Source organism: Parasteatoda tepidariorum, chromosome 5, assembly GCF_982258835.1.
Source record: "Parasteatoda tepidariorum strain Cologne lab strain chromosome 5, Ptep-v5.0, whole genome shotgun sequence".
Lineage (NCBI taxonomy): Eukaryota > Metazoa > Arthropoda > Arachnida > Araneae > Theridiidae > Parasteatoda > Parasteatoda tepidariorum.
The window spans coordinates 28447651-28471918 of NC_141759.1; the positions used below are offsets into that span (position 1 = coordinate 28447651).

The window sequence follows — 24268 nt, forward strand, 5'->3', positions numbered from 1 at the left end:
TTAATGCTCACTGAAAAATACTACACTATATACTAGCATTAATTAATGAAAATTTATCTTTTTTGGAGGTGCACTTCACCTTTCTTGACAAGTGGAGCTGGGTGCCTTATTTTTGGATTAAAAAAAACGTAATTTGAAATAAAAAAACCTTCACAAAATGTTAAACTTTCCTTCTTATTAGGAATTGCTTAAGCTTATTGGTAGGTACAAATGGTTATGTATATCTTGTATTAAAATAATAATGATAAGACACTTTCCCAATATTTATTATTTAATTGATTCGATAATACAATTGTTTAATATAAGAATAATAATTGACATTGATAAGCAGTAACGGCTTCAATATTGCTTTTAGTAACCAAATTAATGCGCTGATGTAGCATCTGCAAACACGGTTTTAACCGTAGACAGGTCTACCATTTGTTGGTTGTATAGGTCTGAAATTGTTTATGAGGTGACACTGTTCAAGGTTGCTAGCACCGCGTCGTGCACGGTAAAGACTGTAAAGTTGTTGAAGCTGAAAATAAAAATATGCGATCAAGTAACAAAAACAAAACTGTCAGCTTTTTGTTAAATAAATTAAATTATCGATCAATGCTTGAAAAACTAGATATTTTAAGGCAACTTATTAGAAACACGCAACGCTTTTAAATTCATTACCGTTACAGACCTGCCAACTTTTAATCTCTTCCACTACGATATTTCCCAGTGGTAGAAAAATGGAATTAAAACTTCAATTTTAAGCAAACAAATACGTTGTATTTGAAAAAAATTAAGTTGACAACCACATACCCTCCAACTTAAGAGGATTTTGAAAATAAATCTTTCTAGTGGTAGCGAACCAAAGTAGAAATTTTTAAGGCAAATGGATCTCTCATAAAACTTTTATCAGAACTTAAGAATCTAGCCATATGGCCTGCACTTTTATAAGTAATAGTGGACAAGTTACGCTAAAATTAATTTTTTTAAATATTAAGACATTAATTTTGCTACCGTCTGAAAAGAAGATTTCTGAAACTACGGAAATTCCGTAGCAGTTGGAGGGTATGCAACCATGATAGTAACGCATATTAATATATAAGCTTAATTTTTGTAAGAATAGTGGTGATCGAAATCACTTAAAAATTAAATTTATAAAAGAAAAAAATAGTATATACTTACTACCACTTTAAATATGAAAATAAAATCTCCCGCAAAATCCGGGAGAGTTGGCAGGTATGCCGTTATTTTGAAATCGCAGGACGCATTTTTAGGAACTAAGCGCATTCTTTACCAAATAGAAACCTAACGACCTTATCAAACGAAGTTTCTTTTGTTAATATAAAAAATAGTGGTAGCTCAAAGACTTCAAAATTAAGACTTTTTTTTGGCACAGACAATATACTTAGTCCATAATGTATTAAAAATATAGATAATTAATAATATTGTTAATTAATAATATAGATAATTAATAAATTGAATTTGATGTCAAAGCACATTTTTTAGGTAACTATCAGTAATAAATATCTGCTCTTATATAAACAAATATGTAAACATTTTTTTATTTATTGACCACTTTTTTTGGCCGGTCGTCATTGAGTCAAAATTAGCTGAAATATCGTTTTATGTCAATATATTTAAGCAAAAGGAATTACAATTAGTCCTTCACATTAACCCTTTTCTTACGGCAGTCCGCTCCGTTGAACCAGTCTGCAATGTGCGCACATTGCATATCGATAAACTGTTGTACAGCTTTTTCTTATTTAAGTTACGCATATTAATACATTTGGAGATTTTGCAAAAAGTTTAAATTAAAATGCTTTTATTTTATAACCACAGTTGATCAACCGATTTTGGGTTTACGACTATCATTTATCGACTCCATTTCTTTGTTATTTTGAACCCAATCTAGAAGACAAGGGAACTCCTCAATCAAGTATCGGGAGAAATTTTCCTTCGTTCAGTACTTCTTGATGAAACTAACCCGTGTTTTGAGTTACATAGGAAGGAAATCCACGAAAACCTCCCACAGTTAGCCTAATGGCTAAGGGACTCTAACCCACTATCCGTCAAGCACTGATAATATTTTACGTTACCACTGTGGTCTGTGCGAGCCGGCTGCAGAATTCGCATAGACTAGGATTTGAACCCATTCACTTCACTGGCAGGATAAGCGCTCTATCCCCTGATCCACCAAAACTCTTACGAAGCATATTAAACGTATTCAAATATACTTTTAGTTGTTTTAATCCAATTAAGATCAATTAAAGTTTGAAGCAGATAAGGCCAATTATCAAACAGTATCACTCTAAAGCCGGCTAAATATGGCACTGGATCGCGCACGTCGTCACGTGGACGTCGACATGGCCCTCGTAATGGCACTAAATACGGCACTAGTAAGTACTGTGCATCGCTTGGATGCCGGTAAGATTAGATTAATTTTGTTTGAAGAAAAGTTTAATTTTGTAACTGCTCGTTATGCATATCGAAACTGTTGACATAGTTGAAAATTACAGAATTATTTCAAAAAATAAAATTTAAGAGCTTAAAATAATCGATCATCATTTTGCTACCTTTGAGCCACGTGATCTTACTTTTATATTTTATTGGTATTTTTGGTCTGTTTAATTATGAACCTTAAATTATGGTAATTGTCATTTATTTTGGGAATTATCTTTGTTATCATTTTATCCCTATTTCTCTGAATTGAATCTGTAGACATACTTGAAAACATAAGACTTTTCAATTTAAATTTAAGTGATCAACATAAAAAATATAGCATTTTATCATGTTTCTAACACTACTATTAGGTGTGAAATTGCTAATGGGTTAGATCCAATAATTGGTTAATAGGTAAGATCCAATAACTGTGATTGGAGTTAAACTTCTTCAGTCAGATTTAATCAAGGTTCTAACGTCCTTTTAACTGTACGGTTTATATCTTTAAAAAGGAAGTAAATAGAACAAGAGTTTCATTTTTAGGATTAATTCTGCGGAAATAAGAAGTTTTGGCTATCATGAAATTTTAATTGCATAAGTTATATGAAGTTTACATTCAAATTAGAGTGATGTTTTTTAACCCTGTCGCGCCGACTGTCACAAATATGTGCCAGCATAAAACCGTATCAATCAGGGTAAAAAGATATAACTGGTAATCAAAGTATTTCTTTAGCAGTTTATTTGTGGGCGGAGTTATATTTGTTTGATTTATTTAATTCATCATCACTTTGTTCAAAATAAAACTATTTAGTTATACTTTGAAGCAACATTGATTATATATATGATTAAACTAATAATAATTAAAGTAAAAGCAAGGTAAGTCTGTCAAATTAGCAACGACTACATTTAGGTTACCGTTTTTTGTTGATTTACAACTTGATTCTGAATTTGTACGAATACTTTTCTGAATCACCCGTCCCCAAGGGGTTAAAGGTTAAAGTGGAAGATATCAGAAATGCGGTATTGATTCGGTATAAACATGTATGTATTAAAATTTTTTACATCTATGTGTTTTTTTAACATGTAGACCACATTCAGTGCTTAGTCATTAATGAGTCATGAAACAAAAATGCTTCGAAAATGTGGTTTATCTTAATCTTGAATCGACTTAAATAACCATTTTAAACTATTTTGAGGGACAAAAAGTATTAAAACTAATTAGTACTATGAATTTATACCTGAGATGATGATATTTGTTTGTTTGGTTTCATAACCAGCCAGTACTTAGTCTCGTTGCACGGAGGAAACTCAATTGAACCCGCATAACGATAATACGCTCCACCGACTTGAACTAGATCATCTAGGTAGATCATGGTTCTCCCTGGATTATTGGAATCACTTTTTGAAACTTGACCTTGAAAATATTCACCCTCATACGTATAAGAACCCCTGACAACCAGCATGACATCGATAGAGAAATTTATTTGGCCTTGCTAATAAAATAAAAAGAAGTAGTCAGTATATAAATAATAATTAACGCCGATAACAATAATAATTAATTTGATACTGCTAATCAACAAATAATAATTAATTTGACTTTGATAATAATTGACTCTTGTTATGTATTCTCATACTCACTATACCAATCAGATCATTAGGTTTTACCGAAATAATTCAAACTACAAAGAGTTTTTAAAAAAAATTGATAAATTTGAAACAGATTTAATTAATAGCCATTTTCCTAGTTCATTTCTTCAATTTCATTTTGAAAATATTTTAAACCACTTAGAACAATAATTTTTATCTTATTTAATATTTCTGTTTAAAGAATAAGCTCTGATTTATTTTTAAGGTAGGAATTAACTATGATAAGCTATTCGTAAAGCAACTGGACGGAATAGTTTGGATGCATGATCTTTTATACTGGATTAGTAAGATTTTTGAGTAAGCTTCTAAATAAATTGTAGCCCTTTTTTAAATAAATTTATTTTTAATTGTCCAGTATAATAAACAGCTTATTTTTACTACATTTTTTTTTGTAAGAATGGAATGGGCTCTGGTTTATTAACAGCCACCACCGATGAATGCAGGAAACACCAGTAGACTTTAAAATTGTGAAAGTATGTATGAATGACGGACAAAGTCTATAAACGGCTTTCTATCCATGTAGGCAGGCTCTGGTTTATAAACAGTTACCCTAGGAAAGATGGGATATATATTATATATATATATATCCCCTAAGTGGGAGGAGCCATCTTCTCCACAGAGTATCAAAAATCATGCCCTGTTTTCAATTGATCTTCACGACTGTTTCCCAGCCCAACACCATTAGCTTATTGTGCAGCTCCATACCTGCCAACTTTTAATCCCTTCCATTATCATTTTTCCCAGTGGTATTTAAATGGAATTAAAACTTCAATTTTAAGCAAACAAATACGTTGTATTTGAGAAAACTTAAGATCACAACCATGATAGTAACGCATATTAATATATATGCTTAATTTTTGTAAGAATAGTGGTGATCGAAATAATCTAAAAATTAAGTTTATAAAAGAAAAAACAGCATATACTTACTACCACTTTAAATATGAAAATAAAATCTTCCGGAAAATCCGGAAGAGTTGTCACGTATGCAGCTGTGATGCACCTATGATATGTTATCACAAGTAAAATTATCTTAAAGAATTTCGAGATGTACAAGGATGATATCATTGAATTCATATTTTAAAAGTTATATGGCCAACGTTTTTCTTATATCGATTGAACTGTTTTAATATTTTCCCCTGTATTAGTTAAATTTCTTTGCTTCATTAGTTATAAACGAAATATTTTTGAAATTTACATAATAATAATGATCGAAACACAAATAAGTAGACTAAAATATTTTTAAAAAAAACACATATTTGAGACTTTACAAAAGCTGTTACGGGAAAATATTTAAATAATGCTTATTAAATACAGCATCTTCAGTTTTGTAATCAAAAAGTAAGCTAATTCCTGAACAATTCTAAAGGCAAATGATTTATCAACCATTTTCAGTGCAGCTTTCATTCACTACGTAATTCCTACGTCGTATGCTTTGGATTATGGTAAGAGAATATATTTTTTAAAAAATTAATTAAGAAGGTTTCCTTTTACCACGTTGTAATGACGTATATTCAGCTAATATTAAATAATTATTTTACTAGTCCAGTTCCAGATTGCTTCCTTTAAGTCTGCACAGTTCATTTAAAATAATTAATAATATTTTAAATAACAGCTTGTATACCTGCATAAAAGAAGACAAAGTAAGAAGACGTCCATCTTGGGATTTGTGCTCCAAATGACACTGAAAAAAATTTTTTAATTTGTTAATTTTTAAAGCATTTAAAATGAGACATTAAGAGATACTACCAAATTCTGCTAAAAACAGAAAAAAAAATTCTTAATCATTCAAATTACAATCGTTATATTTACTTTAAACTATTAAAATAAAATATTGCAGTGACGTCAAAAATATAAATATAAATTCTATCTACACGCCAGTTCGGAAATGACAGATGCCAACTTTCTGTGCTTTTTTGTAAATATTTATTATATTGGTAGCTATGTTTTTTCTTAAATTGTTTTGTTTTTTTATTTATTTAAACTTATTTTCCACACCACCACATAAGAATAATTTAAGAGTTTATAAGCAACGACACTTGTATTAGCATATTAGCGATGAGGATTTAAATATAATGGCAAATTACTATTGGTTATTAAATATCTACCACTCTATGAAATATTTTGCTGAAAACGAAGCGTTTAACGCATACCAACATTTAACGTGCACCTTACTACACATGGTAGCATAGTGTACGACCAGTATCAAACTGGAAAAACCTTTAAAATCTTCACCAGTTGTGTTGCAACACCGTAACTAATTTTTTCTACGTTAAAAATAGAAAAAATATTATCCCTCAAATTAACTAATTTATTTTAAACCCTTTTATCACCTTTATTATTTTATCTGTTATTTAATTTTGACAGCCAACACTTAGTATCATTTATAATAATGCTTATTTTATTAATACTAAAACTGCTTCCAAAATTCATATGTTTAAGATAAATATTGCTGTATTCGTTTCATTTCAGTTTTTTTTTATTCTTCAAAAAATTCATATTTAAAAAATTTGATTTGAGGCTCATACACATTAATCTATTTGGTTCTTTGCACATTAATAAACTATTTTCAACTATGCATACATGCCAACTATATAAAAATCTCAATTCTGCGTTCTTTGTCGCTTATGTTTACGTTGCGTTTCGTCGCTTACGCTTTTCAATTACATGACAGTATTGACCCTGATAAGAAACATGTGGTTCATGTCTACTGCTAACCAAAAAACAGCAATAACTATTTTGAAGAAAAGATAAAAGTGCGCAACAAAATATATTCTTTTTTTTTTCCTTGCGAATTTTAAACCTGTACATCTTTGCACTATACGTTATTTTAAAAAAAATAAAAATACCACGTAAAAAAAAATTTATAAAAATACGGTGATTTTTTTTATTTAGTAATAAAGATTTAATAAAATCGTAAAAATGCAAAAAGAAACTATAGAGAAAAATAATTTTTTTACTTAATATTATGTCACTATCATTTTATGATTTCAAGTTACACAAAAACTTAGAAATGGTGGTTCATTACCCCTTAATAATAATTCAGTTCGCAGACATTTAGTGAGAATAACTGAATTCTTTGATATTATTTTTATTATGGGTTCGTTCAACTGTTATAGTTGTTTACATAATTCCGCGTTTTTGGATAAAGTAGAGATAAAAGGGCACTTACTTCGATAGTGTATTTTCGTCCGTTAATTGCGTGTTCTGAGCCTGCGTTTGAACTACTACCAAAATGGAAATGAACAGACGTCAACGTGTATATTGATCCGTTAAATGTCAGAGTCCTTTGAACACCATCCATGGGATACATATTAACTGAAATTGTAAAAAGAAATTTCTCTAAATATAATCATAGATTCTTGATACCGTGAATTAAATAACAAGAACAAAAAGAGAAATAGCAGTAGTAAGTTTTGTATTTTGAACCAATGTTATTACTTGCTTTGCTCAGTGGAAGAATTTTGCCTTCACTAAATACATTTGACATTCGTATCAAATAAATTAGTGAATACAAGGGCTCTATGGAGGAGAAATAACAGTAGTGAGTTTTGTATTTTGGTCTAATATTATCACTTGCGTTACTCAGGGAACGCTTTTGCATTCACTAAATGCATTTGATGCATGTATCAAATAAAGTCAGTGAATGGATGGACTCTATGGAGGAGAAATAGTAGTAGCGAGTTTCGTATTTTGGATCAGTGTTATTATTTGTGTTAGTCAGGGGAAGAATTTTGCATTCACTAAATACATTTTATACCTGTATCAAATAAATTCAGTAAAGTCAATTTTCTGTGATGTGAGAATGTGATGTGTGAATTCAAAATGTTATCTGCTATGCTGGTCACATTTCCGGTTATCCAGGCATGTGCTAGAAAGCTTTAAAGTTCAGTTGCCGAGTAATTTGTTGCTGAATGGAAAGTAAAATCTTAAAGTCATTCCATTGGAAAACAGAATAAGAATAGACAAATACCGAATGGTCATTCTCTTTAAGATAAAATAGCAATTTTTAAATAAAATTATTTTTGTTGGGTCTGAAAAAAGTTATTACTTTTCATGCCGTGAACCTGAGTTACAATAAACAGTACTACCTCGAGACTAATACACAATAGTCCGATATAAAACGTTCTTTGCATAAATGATCCAAGATGCTATATCGTTTTGTGTCTTGGACCTATTTTTCTAACTTGAGAAATATTTTTCTAAGTTTATAAAACCGTTCACAATTTAAAAATTATTTTTATAGATCAAGGTACAATGCATTTCCTACTAACTTTAACAGTTAATTAAGTTTTTGCTATTTGAATAAAAAAATGAAACAATTAAATTTGCCATAAAGTACAACACTCACGCCTATATTAATTACATTGTATAAAATACATCAAGTGGATGCATATTACTTGAAATTGTGAAAGATATTTATTATGATCTTTAAACTATGGTTATACCGTAGTACAAATACAGGAGAAACTATAGGAATGGTACAAAATATGAAATGATAACTGTTGGAAATAAAAGTACAAAACTACTATTAATTTAAATAAATCATATAATAATTCCTCGAATTATTGTGTCAATTTACCATGATAAAAAGTAACTTAACTTGTGTACTTATTTGTTTAAAAAATCACTTTCAAAGTCAATGCTCGTAATGCTCTCTAACTCTATTAATTTTAAATGATTTTCGACATACTTGTTTATTACACTTGTTACAAAGTTTTGGTTTTGCAGGCTGTGGACTTGAATCATTCACCATACTCTTCAGAACTTCTCTTGTTTTGTTTATTCTCACAGACCTCTCTTATTTTGTTTTTAATTTACTAGTAAAATTACTTTTTTTATATATTTTATTGCTAAATATTATGAGTTTGTTTTAATAAAAAAGTTGATTTAAAATATCATAAAAAATATCACTGTTTAAAATTTCTAAATAATACAACTTTAATTAAAAATAATTTTATGATTTGAAAGAAATTTAACAAAGGTATGATTTTTATTAATTTTCTTATGTAATTTTTTTTCATTTTTGAGATAAATAATCTTCTAATACAATACTCAATCAGTAATATAACACATAATTTCTGGATATAAGAATACATTTTCATTTAGGAAAAAAAGAATAACATTAAGCTAAATTCAAAATAAATAATTATAATATATTTCAAAATTCTGTTTAAAACTAAAGTAAGTGTGAAAATAATTAGTGTTTGAAAAAATTAAATGTTAAAAAAAATCTTTTCTTTTACTACATTGAATTTTATTTTGCTTTAACTTTGAACTATTCATTAAGTAGTTATCATACATATATTAGTTATCATACATCTATAGTTATGATACATACATTAAATAGTTATTATCATACTAATATACATATTAATTTCATTAAATATTTATGTTTGGTCATTTTAATTTCCACATTAGTTTACATTAGTTTCTTCCATTTTGTTCAGTTCCTTGTCCACAACCCATATTTTTTATATATTTAGACAAATTGTCAAAATAGTTGTAAGTCAAATTTAATAAATAAAATGACCAAGCATAAAAAAATAAAATAAAATTGCTAAGCATACCTAATTATCTGCGATAAATCTTCAAATATAATGAATGAATGGTATAATGAATATTTTATACTTCAGTAACAGCACACAGTATTTCATATCTGCGCAGATAATATAATAAAATATATAAAAATAAAATAAAAACTAAACTCAATGCTAAGGCCTACTGTGCCAAATCTGTTTTCCTGACCTTGGGCTCTGGGGTGCAACAGCAGTTGTTCCAGTTGAGTGGTCAGTCGAACGTGGAACCCCCCAGTGTTTAGCCCCAAGCTTGGTACTCATTTCATCGACCCACTGAATGGATGAAAGGCTGAGTCAACCTTGCTCGGCCCGAGGATCGAACCAAGGACCTGTGGCACGAGAATAAAATACATATTTACATAAAGTAGATTAATAAAACGCTTTAAAACTCACTCCTGTAGCCATTATTTTCAATCTTGACTTGCCTAATAGGTTTGTCATAATTCGTGACTACAAGGTTACGGGGGTCTTGCAACACTTGTGACGTTATGATATTGATGGGTGATTGCATTTGTCCGCTGCAATTGCAATACGTGCGGTACCAATTTGACGGACCTAAAGAAAGGAATAAAATCAGTCATTTTCTGTAAATTAATATATTAACAATTAAAAATGAATATTTTTCAAACGAATTAATGTGTTTTCGAGCAAATAAGCATATTTGTGCAACTGTTTATTATCTCTTAAGCGTAAATGATGTAACGTAACGTAATACTCTCTTACTTACGTAATAACTCTTATATTTGTGCAACTGTTTATTATCTTTGAAGTGTAAATGATGTAACGTAACGTAATACTCTCTTACTTACGTAATAACTCTTATATTTGTGCAACTATTTATTATCTTTCAAGCGTAAATGATGTAACGTAACGTAATACTCTCTTACTTACGTATTAACTCTTAAATAAAATTTTGGGAAATAATAAAATATAGTAATTTGTATTTTGAAACGATTACACTTTAGTTACTTACAATAAATACTCTGTCCCTTAAAAAAGCAAATCCGGAAATTACAAAATTCCGGATAATGGTACTGTAATGAGAAATGTACTTCTGCAAAATCTATTTTTGCCATTTTATACCGTAAATTTACAATATTATTTGTTTAATTGCAATGATTTAGTGATTTAGCAGTAAATATTATTGAGAAAAATACAGTTTATTAATACATATTTAATTATAATGACTTGGTGATTTTACAGTGACTATTACGGTAAAAATTACGGTATATCAGATTTTTTGTTCCATCTATTCTACGGAACAAAACAGGAAAATACTATAAAAAGTATTAGCACTTCTGGTGCCACTACTTTTTACCGTAATTTGAGCCAGAATTTCATATAGTGTAGTACTTGCGAATCAATTTTTTTCTCATTTTCAATATGTTTTTAAAGTTAGATTGTATTTATAGTAAGATAGTTAACGATCAATAAGCTTAATTTTTGATGAAAAAATTTTATATTTCAAAATAAATGTTTATTCTTACCATTGGGTAGACTATCATCATAACACCAAGGTTTGTTTCGATCAGATGGACATACTGCTCTGGAGGACGTTATACCTGCAATAATGGCATTGATTATTATTGTTATACGAATAAGGTATTTTGCACTTACGATAGATTTTTGCGTTAATATTCTTTGCATATAGAGACCATTGACGAAAATCTCAACTCCAATCACCAATAACCACTTCCTCTTAAAAACTAATTCAATTCCATCCTCATTGTTAGTCGGAGAAATATTATCTTAAAAATTAGTTAGGTCAAAAATCCACGACAATCTGTCTTTCTGTAATCACCAATAACCACTTCCTTTTAGAAACTGATTCCATCCGCATTGTTAGTCGGAGAAATATTAACTTAAAAATTAGTTAGGTCAAAATCCACAAAAATCTGTCTTAGTGCGAGTTCTTTATTCACCAATAACCACTTTCTTTTAGAAACTGATTCCAATTCCATTCGCGTTGTTAGTCGGAAAACTATTATCTTAAAAATTAGTTACATCTAAAATCAACGAAAATCTCTCAGTGAGGGTTCCCTAATCACCAATAACCACTTCCTTTTAAAAACTGATTCCAATTCCATCCTCATTGTTAGTCGAAGAGATATTATCTTAAAAAATTAGTTAGGTCAAAAATCCAAGAAAATCTATCGTGGTTAGAGTTCCGTAATCATCAATAACCACTTCATTTAAAAAATAATTCCAATTCCATCCACATTGTTAGTCGGAGAAATATTATCTTAAAAATTAGTTACTAAAATCCAAGAAAATCTCTCATAGTGAGGGTTCCGTAATCACCAATAACCAGTTCCTTTTAGAAACTGATTCCAATTCCATCGTCATGGTTAGTCGGAGAGATATAATCTTAGCAATAAATTAGGTCAAAAATCTACGAAAATCGTCGATATTGAAATAAGGTAAAAGAAAATTTTGCAATCTGTAGACATCCTGGTTACCCTGGGGTTTTCAAACCATAGTGCATGTGATAATTACAAGTAGTACTACAGTCAGTTCTGGTAAGACGAAACCCGCCATTAAACTTAATTCTTGAAATTACCAACACCAGAAATACAGTACTGTGTTGCAAGTTAAGAAAAAAAAAACATTATTCTTATCGAGAGAGACTGTTTGCATCTACGTGCAAGGCCAAATGATTGCCAAGCTCCCAGTGCGAAAGCACATATCGCTACCTCTTGAAACGACGTTGTACAGCATCCTTTTGCTTGCTCTCAAATTGATAACAATAATTAATTATCAAGTAATAAGAATTAATAAAAATGATATTTAATAATCGTAAAAAACATGTCTTTCTTTCTGTTTGCATTTAAAGGAGATGATGAAAGAATAATAAATATTGTTTTCTTGCAGACGATTTTCTTCTACAGCGAAACAAAAGTAAAAGTTCTTTTATTCCGCATTTGATTTATTCCAGTCAAATTAATTGCTATGCCATATAGTTGTTTCGTTTTAAGAAACGAATATTTTTCGTGTATTTCAAAATATGTCACCAAGTGTAGGATTATAGTAAGAGTCTATAACTTTTTTTTAAGTAATTCTATAAATTATATATCGTAAAATATAGCACAAAATAAATTTCTGTCTGACGTGCTTTCCAATACTTTTATATTGTTTTAAAAGCATATTTGTACAATTTGATTACGAAATGAAACGGTCTTATCAGTCGCAGATGATTACTTAAATCCTTTACCGCAATGGTCTTTTCCTAACTTTCAACAGAATATATTAACCTATATTTTTCCATCATACTTATGAAACAATGGTTTTGTTATTAAAAATATATATATAATGATTTAAAACATTAGCTTCGTTATTAAGAATTTATATGCAAAAATGATCGATGTTATTTAATACGTTCTTTACTTTACTTTATTTTACAAAAATTGGGAGCATGGGCCACTTAGCGGCCCCTATCCCATACATCTAGAAATTTACAGAAAATTTATAGTAATAACATTTTGAATTTAGCAGTCGATGTGGTAGCTAATAGAAAAACAAGCACTTTGCTTGAGTAAATATAATTTAACACGTTCACGCCGGGAAAAGTGAAAAATACTGGTACGGGAAAAGAGAAAATACTGGTAGAAGAACTATTTCAATATTAGATAATATTCGGGAGGAGTTAATCTATTCTCAACAATAACAATTCACTGTAAGGAAATTTATCACTGCGAAGAAGCAATTCAAAATAAAAATTGCATCCGTTTAAAAAAATTAGTAGTTATGGATTTTTATTATTCCCGGAAAAAAACTAAAATATTAAATTTATTGTTACCAGTTTTTACTCCAGTGCGCTGCCAAGATGAGACAATCCAACGTGACCCACCGGTGGGTCACCCCGGCGTGAACGTGTTAATGTGGATGAGACGGAAATTAGGGTTTTCAAAAATCATGTTTGAATAATACAGAGAGAAAAATTCTTTTGTTGCATTTAAAATACTTGTTCGCATACCTGCCAACTTTTAATCCCTTCCATTACCATTTTTCCCAGTGGTATTAAAACGGAATTTAAACTTCAATTTTAAGCAAACAAATACGTTGTATTTGAGAAAGCTTAAGTTAACAACCATGATAGTAACGCATATTAATATATGTGCTTAATTTTTGTAAGAATAGTGGTGATCAAAATCTTCTAAAAATTAAGTTTATAAAAGTAAAAAATAGTATGTACTTACTACCACTTTAAATATGAAAATAAAATCTTCTAGAAAATCCGGAAGAAGGATATGTGTTCGTATCCAATTCGTTCGATTGTTCGTTGTAGAGATCCTGAATCAGACAGGCCGACTTATCATTTATTGTTGGAGCAAAGAGCTTACATAAGCACAGCGAATAAATATTTTCAAGTGGTAGTTTATTAATTGTAATTATTGGTTTAATAAGTTCGATTTAGTAGATTTTAATCCACCACTATTTCAAAACAATGCGTAGGCTTATATAATTCGCCACTTCATACAGGGTTCCCGCGGTCCTTGAAAAATTTAAAAGGTGGTAGCAAATTTAGGGTGGAGCTACAATATACTATTTTATTTTAATAAACTTTTTTATCGTAAAGTGCTGAAATTTTCGTGCATATATATATTTTTTAGAAAACAATTTTTAGTGGTGGCTACACAGAAATAAAAATGTCAAAATTTCTTTTATTTTTATTACCACTTTTTAAAATTCTCAAGGACCGTGGGAACCCTGTCATAGTATTATTACTTGATTTGGTCACACTCAAAGAAATTGCTGTTCTCCTCCCAGATGTGTTAAATGTGCCGCGGGTCATCGATCCTATTTGTGCCATAAGGACATCAACATACCTCCAAAATGCTGTAACTGTGGGGAAGCACACACTGCTAACTACACGGGATGCAGCTTCCGTCCCCCTAGGAGGGGCCATCGTGTCACTCCAGCTATAGTTCCCTCTTCAAAAGCAGGCAAAGCTCATAGACTGGTCTCAATTTTAAAAGAACTACAAGAACTATTAAAAGACAGAGAAGTTTTCCAACTACTGCAAACAATCATGTCCACTTCTGAACAATGTCTCCCTCTGACTTGTTTTCACTCAACATAGAACTCTATTCTACTGAACTTATGAACTGGTAAATTCAACACTAAATTTAATGCTGCTTATTGCCACGTTAGATAAGGAAACTAACTAGATAAGGAAGCTAGACAAGGAAACCACTAAGAAAATGCAAAACTTATGCTAAAACTTCATGATTTTGATTCATTTCACATTTGTCTTACAAATCACGTAATTCTAACTCAATTCAATGCTAAAATGTCAATTGTATTTGTATATATCTTGATTCTATTCATATCTATATCACAACTTATGACTGCATCAAATTTAAAATCCATTCAATGCTAAAATTTCAATTGTACTTGTTTATATTTTAAATTAATTCACTTTTAAAACACAACTTATGATTGCATCAAATTTAATCCCATTCAATACTTCAATATCAATTGTGCTTTTTATATTCATGAGAATTTCTGATTATTTTATAAATCATGACTCATATTAAATATCAATTCATGTTTAATTTATCAAGCAAATTTGCTTGATCTTCTGTTCTGCTACCTTAATGCTGCATAATTCAAAATGTTAATTCAACTTGTAAATACTTCATGATGGATGGGTTAGGGGCCGCTGCGTGGCCCAGGCACCCAATTTTGGATTAATAAAGTAAAGTAAAGTATTTATTACTTGCTATACATTTTTAAAAGCAAGCAAATACTGTCAACCATTTGCAAAATTTAGTCTGTAGTTATTTACCGTTTTTTAAATTATTTTGGCCTGTCCGGCGCAGTTGGCATCTCTGTAATAACATAACTAATACTAACATCATACTTGCCAACTCTTCCGGATTTCCCGGAAGATTTTATTTTCATATTTAAAGTGGTAGCAATACTCATGCTATTCCAATTAACTTTTTGAATTATAATGATAATTATAAATGAGTTTGACCACCACTACATATAGATAATTACAATAAATACACTGGTTATCATAAATTAAGGAAAATTCACAAAAATCGCGATAACTCAAGAAATTACACATGGAATTTTATGAAACTTACCCACAATATACAACACATAGTAAGGTATTAAACAACATAAAAAGAAATTATCAGACATTAATAGTAGTATAGAAATTAGCACATGTATAAAATAAACAAATTGGAAGTATCGGTTTGCAATAGAAAAAGTACCTTTAATATGGAATATGATTGCCTCTAGAAGCAATACAGCACAAACAGCGATGTGTGATGCTTTCAATTATGCGGTCTATCAGTTCAATAGGAAGTGAGAGCCATTGCTCTTGTAAAGCAGTTGCAAGCGTGGCAAGGGTCTGAGGGGGCGGATTGATGGCAGATACACGCCTCCCTAGAGCATCCCAAACGTGCTCGATAGGATTCAAGTCCGGGGATCGAGCTGGCCACTCCATGCGAGTAATTGTTTCCTGTTGAAGATAATCATCAACAATGCGAGCTCTGTGTGGTCTTGCATTATCGTCCTGTAACAGGAAGCAATCACCAATTGCCCCGGCATATGGGCGCACATAAGCATCAAGGATGTTGTCTCGATAAACCTGAGCATTCACGGTTCCCCTTGGAAAGACATGGAGGTATGTGCGCCCTCCTAAGGATATGCCTCCCCAAACACAGACACTGCCTCTTCCGTATGCATCTCTTTCACGGATGTTTGATGGATGATAACGGGTCCCAGGTTCTCTCCATATCAAATAACGTCTACTGTCACTTTCTAGACTAAACCTGGACTCATCCGTAAAGAGAACAGGCCTCCATTGATCTGACGTCCAGTGGACATGTTGTCGGGCCCACTGCAAACGGTCTCTCCTATGGCGTGATGTGAGCGGCACGCAAATGGCTGGTCGTCTCGCATACAGACCACCTTCGTGGAGCCTTCTGCGCACAGTTGACGTTGACACCAACCTTCCGGTGGCTGCAGCAAGAGAGGATCTAAGATGTGTCGGAGTAGCGGTTCTATTCCTGCGTGCACTTAATGTCAAATATCGGTCATCGGCACTGGTCGTAACAGTTGGCCGTCCTTGACTGAACCTCCTAGATGCCGAATCTGTGGTTTGAAATTGCCTCCAAAGTCTATGAACCACAGATGGACTCACATTTAGCCATCTGGCCACTTCTGATTGACTCTGCCCTGCCTCTAGTCTCCCGATGGCTCTCCATCGTAGTTCTTCAGGCAAATGATGCCTAGAGGTCATTATTACGAATTGGCTATCTCAGATTTTCAATGTCGCAATCACAGTAAAATTTGTGTGCTTTCTCTCAAACTTGGAATTTTATGCTCCAGGCAGATGACGTAAGCCGAGTGCAGCGCCACTAATTTGCATATTGCAATTTTACTCAGCTACTCTTAGTGGACAACATATGCAAATTTTGCACGGTTTGGCTTACTTTTGAAAGAGTTATCGCTATTTTTGTGATTTTTCCTTAATTTATGATAACCAGTGTATATAAAAGCATAATAGTCCTTGAGCAAGCGAATTTCAACGGGATCAAAATGTAAATATATTTTTGAGTCAGATTGCTTTTTGTTAATTGTATTACAACCACTCTGAAAACCCATTCTCGGAAAGAGTGAAAGTTGGCAGGTATGTAACATAACGTTAATCTACAAACATTCCTCTAGCGAAATATATTTTTATTTTTCACCTATAGATGGCGGCACTACATGTGTTTGTGATTGAAATGATACTTGTTTCAGTTTTGTTCAAATCCATAAAAGTTATTGAAATAAAATATCTTTTTGAGGCAATTTAAATTAAAGAATATTTTTAAATATTTCATTTTTATTTATTTAAATGTTCATAAATAGTATTTCAACAATTTTTAACAATTTTCATTTTGAAAATTTATTGCTTTTATTTATTGAAAAGCTATGATTCCAAATGGAATCAGTGGGAGTTGAGTACAACTCTATATCATTCTCTAATGCGTTGTTTATTTTGAATTTATATCGTTTTTCTTTGCTCTTTCTTATTACTTTTTCAAGTTTTACTAAGATTTTGGGATAAAAAAGACTTATTTCTTTTTGTCATTATTTTTCCTGATGCCAAAGCAAAAAACCAGAAGCTTTATCTATTGATAAAGCGGTTCATTTGCTTATGAATGGAGACTTGTCTGACATCGAAATAGAAGACTTGGATTCAGATGAAGAAACTAGTGATAATGTTCTAGGTGATATATCAATGGAATCTAAAGTTAATTACAACTCAATTGATGCACCCAGGGCCGGATTAACCTATAGACACACTAGGCACGTGCCTAAGGCCTACGAAATTCAGGGGGGGAAGGAGGGGAGAGCTCAAGAACGGCTATGCCTAGGGCCTACGAAAGGTATAATCCGGCTCTGGATGCACCCCAATGCATACCTGTCTTAACAATACTAAGAACTGTTTTAAAACATTTCATGTAAAATAAATAAGTAATACTGAGAAATAATAAGGTTCTCATCTAACCATATCAATAATGATGAAAATTAGTTCAATTTTTTTCAATGTGTAATAAATATAATAGTGCCAAATATTTCTTGCAGAATAGTTATAATTTATTTAGTTATTAAAAAATACCCCATTTATATAGTTATAAATCTTTAAATAATGCATAATATATATTCAAAAACTTTTCTAGTGATTTTCGTGATTCACTACTTTATTCCCAATGATGCCATTTGGAATCATTTAAAATTTTATTAAAGAAATTTAAAAAAAAAAAATTCTGTTTGTTTCGTTCTCTTGAATGCAAAATGACTCTGTTTTACAAATTTCAGATTTTTTTATTGAAAAATAAATATTTGGGACTGAAAGGGTTAAAATACCGCCTATTTCAAATCAAATGGAGTTTTAGGTAAGCAGATAAATGGAGTTTTAGGTAAGCAGATAAATGGAGTTTTAGGTAAGCAGATAAAAAATCTTAAATGTAATGATTCCAATTGGAATCACTGGGACTGAAAGGGTTAACTTGCGAACTTGTTTGCTCCAATATTGCTTGATAGGTCAGCTCTGATAGTCTAGGAGCCTTAGTTCGTTGTAGTGGAACTGGACGTCTGAGGTTTTAGGGCCCTTTTGCCATGTTCGTATCTAATTAGAAAGCTAGGTGAGTTTGAAACAAAAAAGGCTGAAAGTTAAAGTGGTGAGTTTTCGAATATTATTTTGAAAATTTTACACAGAGTTCTGAAGCTTTAACTCTACACACTTTCTAAAAGTAATGAATAATCCTAGGGATCAATTTTTTGTTGTAGTTAAACAAGTACCTGATATGAACGTGGGAAATTCAAATCCGAAATTAGTTTGTTCCAAAAGCCACGGATTTTTTTTAATAATATTTTTAGATTAATTTATTTTTGTCTGAATGCGCAAGCTTATAAATAATTTGTTTATATAAATGCATATTCACACGTCTGCTGTTTCAAAAATAATATTTAAAGGGGAAAAACATGTGAAATTAACGTATCGCATCATGAACCGTATTACCGCTTTCTTCCTACCACTCCCTGCGTAGCAGAGAAGGGGAAATACTTTGTATTCCCTCAAGTAAAGTTTAAAAATTCCTGGTTATGAATATGTTATTAAATTGCATTAAGACTGTAGCTTGAATAGAGAAACCGATTGCATATTTGAATTCAGCAACGCAAAAATATCTGAAAGCAGTTCAAAATCTCGTGTGGAAACAAAAAAGAATATAACTTACTGCATATGATTCCAATGACAAGTATATATGTTTGGACGTAGAAGGAATCCATTTTTATGTTGAGTATTCTCAAAATAGTGAGGTTTTGAAAAATCTTCCATGCTTATATACCATGAAATTTATCTCATTTTCAAACAATCCCATAAATTATATTTGTCCAGATGCACAATTTATTCATTTGAAAATCAGTTAAAATCGAAATCATAATTATGATCTTATACTTTCAGTACGCTTATTTTCAAATGTATTTCACAATAGCTTTTCAATAAAGAAACTCCATGTCGTTTTAAATTAAATTCTTAATCTCTATCAGCTATGTAAATACTAATTAATAATAGGTAGTTCATAGAAAACTAGATAGAATCATAATTATATATTCATTCTTTGTGTAACTATGTATCATAAATGATTTATAGCGTTCCCATGCATGGTTATAGTTGGCAAAACGTGATCTATTTTAAGAAATGTAATGCATTCTTTACTAAGTCTTAAATCACGCAGTCTATGCAGAAACATCACAATAATCATAAATTTCCCAACATCATGTAAGAATTATTATCTAAGATCTTGATATGATAAATGAGAGAGTAAAAATATGATTTATTTCTTTGAGTTGTCTAGAATAATGAAGTTCTTACGAAGATCGATCAGACGTGACCACAATATTACGTTATGTGTATCATAACTGATTCAAGAACTAATTCGCATTATGACACACGTTATAGACAACTGAACGTCAAAAACGTCCCTTAAAAATGAAAATTCTTTTGTCATGTGTTCTTGTAGTTTCTATGATTTCAACCTAAAAAGTATATGTAGATGTTACGCATCTATGAGTATATGCATGGCTGAAAGCCTATATAGCAAGACGGAAAAGTGCAAAAACTGGTACGAAAGACATTTCATTTTAGCATTTTTTTCGAGAAAAATAAAATATCTGTAACTATCAAGATTTCTTTTATAATTTTAGTTTATATATGAAACTGTTTATTTTCCAAGGATAATGTAGATATCGTTGAATAGTTTTAAAAAGAATAAGTAAACTCCTCCCAAAAACTAGCTATAACTGAAAAGCTTTTACTACACTCTAAAAACTGTACCTCTGATTTCAGAGGCACAGGCTAAATGTACCGTGTATTTTCTCGCGTAAGAGGCACATAACTAATGTGCCTTTAAAAATGAGAGGCACCACAACAAATTAAAGGCACCAAAGCAAACGCCAGTCAATGCGCGTGGCCAGTCAATGAAAAGACATTCGTGCCTCTCAAATTCGCTTCAATTCTTTTTCTTCGGTACGATCATGTAACGGAGAACAAGCGCATGCGCACATCAGTGAAAAATTTTATGACGAAATACGTTTTCTGTCCCCTCTTGTGCATCCACGCTACCGATGGAAGAAGTTTTCTTCAAATGTGTTCTATTGATGTTATAAAAATGCTTGAATTTGGTAAGTTTAATACTTATATCTTATTTTTATATTAATTCCTAAGTAACGACGGCATCTTTTTTATTAATACATTTCAATTTTTATTAGTGAATTATTAATGCTACAAATCTTATAAAAATGTTTAAGCGAGAGAGCTAACCCTAGTTATGTTTACATTTCTGTTGTAGTTGTATTATTTATGTTTTATCATTATAATATTAAGAGGAATGTTTTTAAAGTGCCCTATATTTGTTCTGTAGTGTTTGATTATAATTTTGTATGAGGTTTTCAATGTGGCGATTGCTATGAATAAGAAATCATTTTTATTTGAAATACCAATTTGCTTTTTTGTTTATCTTAGTTTACATTCGAGAGCTATCACAGAAATTCTCTCACAGAATGATTGAATAATTTAAAAAACAACGAAGAATGTTTTCGAATTTTTATTATAATTATGAAAAGTATACTTTCAATCATTAGCTATTTTAGAAAACAATTGACATTGATATCTAATTATAATTATTTCAAACTGTTACTAAACTTACAGTTGATATAAACCTGAAGAAAAAAATAAGATTATGCTTTATTTATATTTTAAATATGGTGTAAGCATGGGAGAAAAAGGCAATCTTCTAATGATTTATAAATTTTTAATTAGTTATTATTTTTTTTGAAAAAGTACTAATGTTTAAAAATGTTTTATTCTAACATCACAGCTTTCAGTGTATAATTTCAAATTTTAGTTTTGAATTTATGACTCAAAATAGATAACATGGGATATATAATTATTTATGACTGTGAAATTCCTTTTAAAAATTTTAGCATTTCAAATTGAAATTTAATTTAGTTGATTTTTAAAAAGGATTAATAGCTTGCTCCAGGATGCTCTTGTGGCACAGCTGGTTAAATTATCTTTCACACTGCTTATTAGAGAACTAGGGTAATGAGTTAGATCCTGGCAATGTATAAAACAACTGGCGTGTATACTTTGCATATAAATTATGCCACAACTGAAAGTTCTCTCATTGGTTATCATGCAGAAGATTCAAACGAGCTAGCTCAAGCGGAGTCCACTTTATCTGACCAGTATCAAAATTACATGGCATTTTAACCATGGCCGTTAAAAAGTAAAGCCCTAGAAATAGGATTTTTGGTCATGGTTGAGTGATGGGCGGTGATGAGTACCTTGCTCTTTGTTTAAAATAATATAATGCCAAGTACTTAACAGCTTGAACTTTTTAAAAAATATTAAAGTATTGTTAACTAGAGCAGTTTAATTTACATAATTTTGATATCAATAACTATATATAAAAAATAAAAAAATTATTTGCATAACATTCATTGGATCACAAATGGATTAGATATGCAGAATCGCTGTTGTGTCACTGGCATTTTCCAAGATAAATTCTTAATGCTTTAGTGATATATACTGAATAATTTATTAAAAAAATATTTGGTACTTCATATTCAATGCTCAACACTTTATACTCCATGTTTTCTTGCTACGAAAAGCTACCTAGTAAAACTTTCTAATTCAGCATCAGTGATAATAATTTTTAAGAAACTTTTTTTTTTATTGTTATTGCTACCTTACCTGTGTTACTTAGAATAACATTATCAAAAAACTTTTATTAATCTATAACTAATGCTTTTCCTGAACTGTAGTAAAAAAAATATGAAGCGAAGCAATTTTGATAACAATATTTAGAAAGAAAATATATTGATTGTAAGGATTGATATGTGTATAAACTTGATACAGTGAAATTTTTTTTTTCTTTTTTGCTCTCTGAAAGGCAATTTAATGTTTGTGTAATCTAAATTTATATTATTAGTATAACTAAATGATTAATAGTTTTTTTTGCTGTTACTTTCTGTCTTGACTGTGTTCCAGTAAATGCAAAAAAATGTTTTTAATTATTAAATATTTTTATAAATAATAATTATTTTTATCAATAATTACTTTTCGATTTACATTTGAATTTTCTTTGTTGACTCCAATTTTGTTTTGTGTTAAAAACAATCCTTGCACTTTCTTATGTATTTAAGCTTAGATAGATTTACACTTTTTTTTTCTTTAACATGTTGAATGCCACACTAATTTTACATGGCTTGCCCGTCTGGCCAAAATGATTTTTTCAGTATATAAACCATTTTAGTAATAATAATAATATCAAAAAAAATTAGAGCATTAAAAATTTGTTCGAATTATGTGTTTCGAATAATCGAGGTTTCACCGTTCATCGGTGACCCCAGTGGCGCTACGAAAAAACTCAGCACCAGTCACCGGTGACCCCTATGGCATTCAACGTGTTAAATTAGTTCAATAATATTATATATAAAAATTATTTTAGCTAAACCTATTCTTAATGTAATAAAATCTTTATGAATGTATTTGTGTACATTGTGATAGAAACTTTTAACTACTTATTCAAATAAAATACTCTTACATTGATAAGCCCTGTTTTAAATGTTCTAGCCGAGCTGAATGCATGATAAAACACTTACATGGAGAGGAAAACCACTAAGCCTGTTACAGTTAGTCTGGCGTCCAGGGGACTCAAACCCATGATCCAACTACCTCTGAGGGTATTTTACATCAGCACTGTGGTCAATGCTAAACTATAAATAATGTGGATGCTGTGGGAATGATTTCATCAGGCCTCCTCTGCAAATGCTTTGCCCATGTACATCCCCCGGCAAAGTGTTTAACTTGAGCATTTTTTCTTCCGGATACAACCTTTAAATGTCCGTTGCTATTTCTCCGAATTATTGTGATTCTGTATTAATAACTAGTGAAAACTAAAAGAAAGAAAAATGTGTGTCATTTGATTTTTTTCAAAATTTGGAAAATGTTTTAATAAAAGTTCTCTGCGAAACATGTAGACTTTTTTTTATAAGAGTCTGCATTAAACGAATCTTACCATCTCCAAGTAAAATTGACTTACAGTTGTTCCACTCTGTAAAGCAAATTTATCTATATGTTATCACCTTTTACTATGATATTTTATTTTCTCATTATAGTGCTCATTTTTTTTAATTTTGTTTTATTTTAAACTGTAATTTTTGTAAATTTGGTTTAGGCTATTCTCACTGGTTAAATTACTCATTGTATTAAGTATGTTTACCATTATAATTTTGCTTCCTGTGTTGTGTTTTCTTTTTTTACCAGCACTTTTTCTTTATTGACCTTTAATTATGATATTACTATCTATATATACATAGCTTTTACTAAGTATTTCAAATTATTTGCCAGATTTTAAAATTCGTAGCCAAAGGAAAATGTTAGAAATTTTTTATGATAGATTTTTTCTGTAGGAAACTTTTAAACATAATACAAATTTATTATAAATTAATTATTTTATGAAAATGCTAATAGAAATTTAGAGTCATTTTGCTGTTGGGGAGGAGTAAACGTGCGATGAATGGGGGAGAGATTGAAAAATGCAGATGTTTTA

The 24268-nt window shown here is 30.5% G+C and overlaps 1 protein-coding gene and 1 long non-coding RNA gene across 2 annotated transcripts; one reads left to right on the forward strand and one right to left on the reverse strand.

Moving 5' to 3' along the window:
- Positions 1–250: 250 nt before the first annotated feature.
- On the reverse strand, positions 251–19480 carry LOC107448177 (carbonic anhydrase 7). Its single transcript, XM_016063293.4, has 7 exons — positions 19388–19480; positions 11129–11203; positions 10035–10196; positions 7235–7380; positions 5687–5746; positions 3657–3911; positions 251–517 (listed from the first exon to the last, which is right to left on the reverse strand). Exons 1-7 carry the CDS (start codon positions 19437–19439, stop codon positions 398–400), a joined length of 870 nt encoding a protein of 289 aa, XP_015918779.3. The 5' UTR covers positions 19440–19480; the 3' UTR covers positions 251–397.
- A 1282-nt stretch (positions 19481–20762) lies between these two features.
- On the forward strand, positions 20763–23689 carry LOC147808725 (uncharacterized). Its single transcript, XR_015433659.1, has 2 exons — positions 20763–20834; positions 23290–23689. It is a non-coding gene; the product is annotated as an uncharacterized LOC147808725 (long non-coding RNA).
- The last annotated feature ends 579 nt before the right edge of the window (positions 23690–24268 follow it).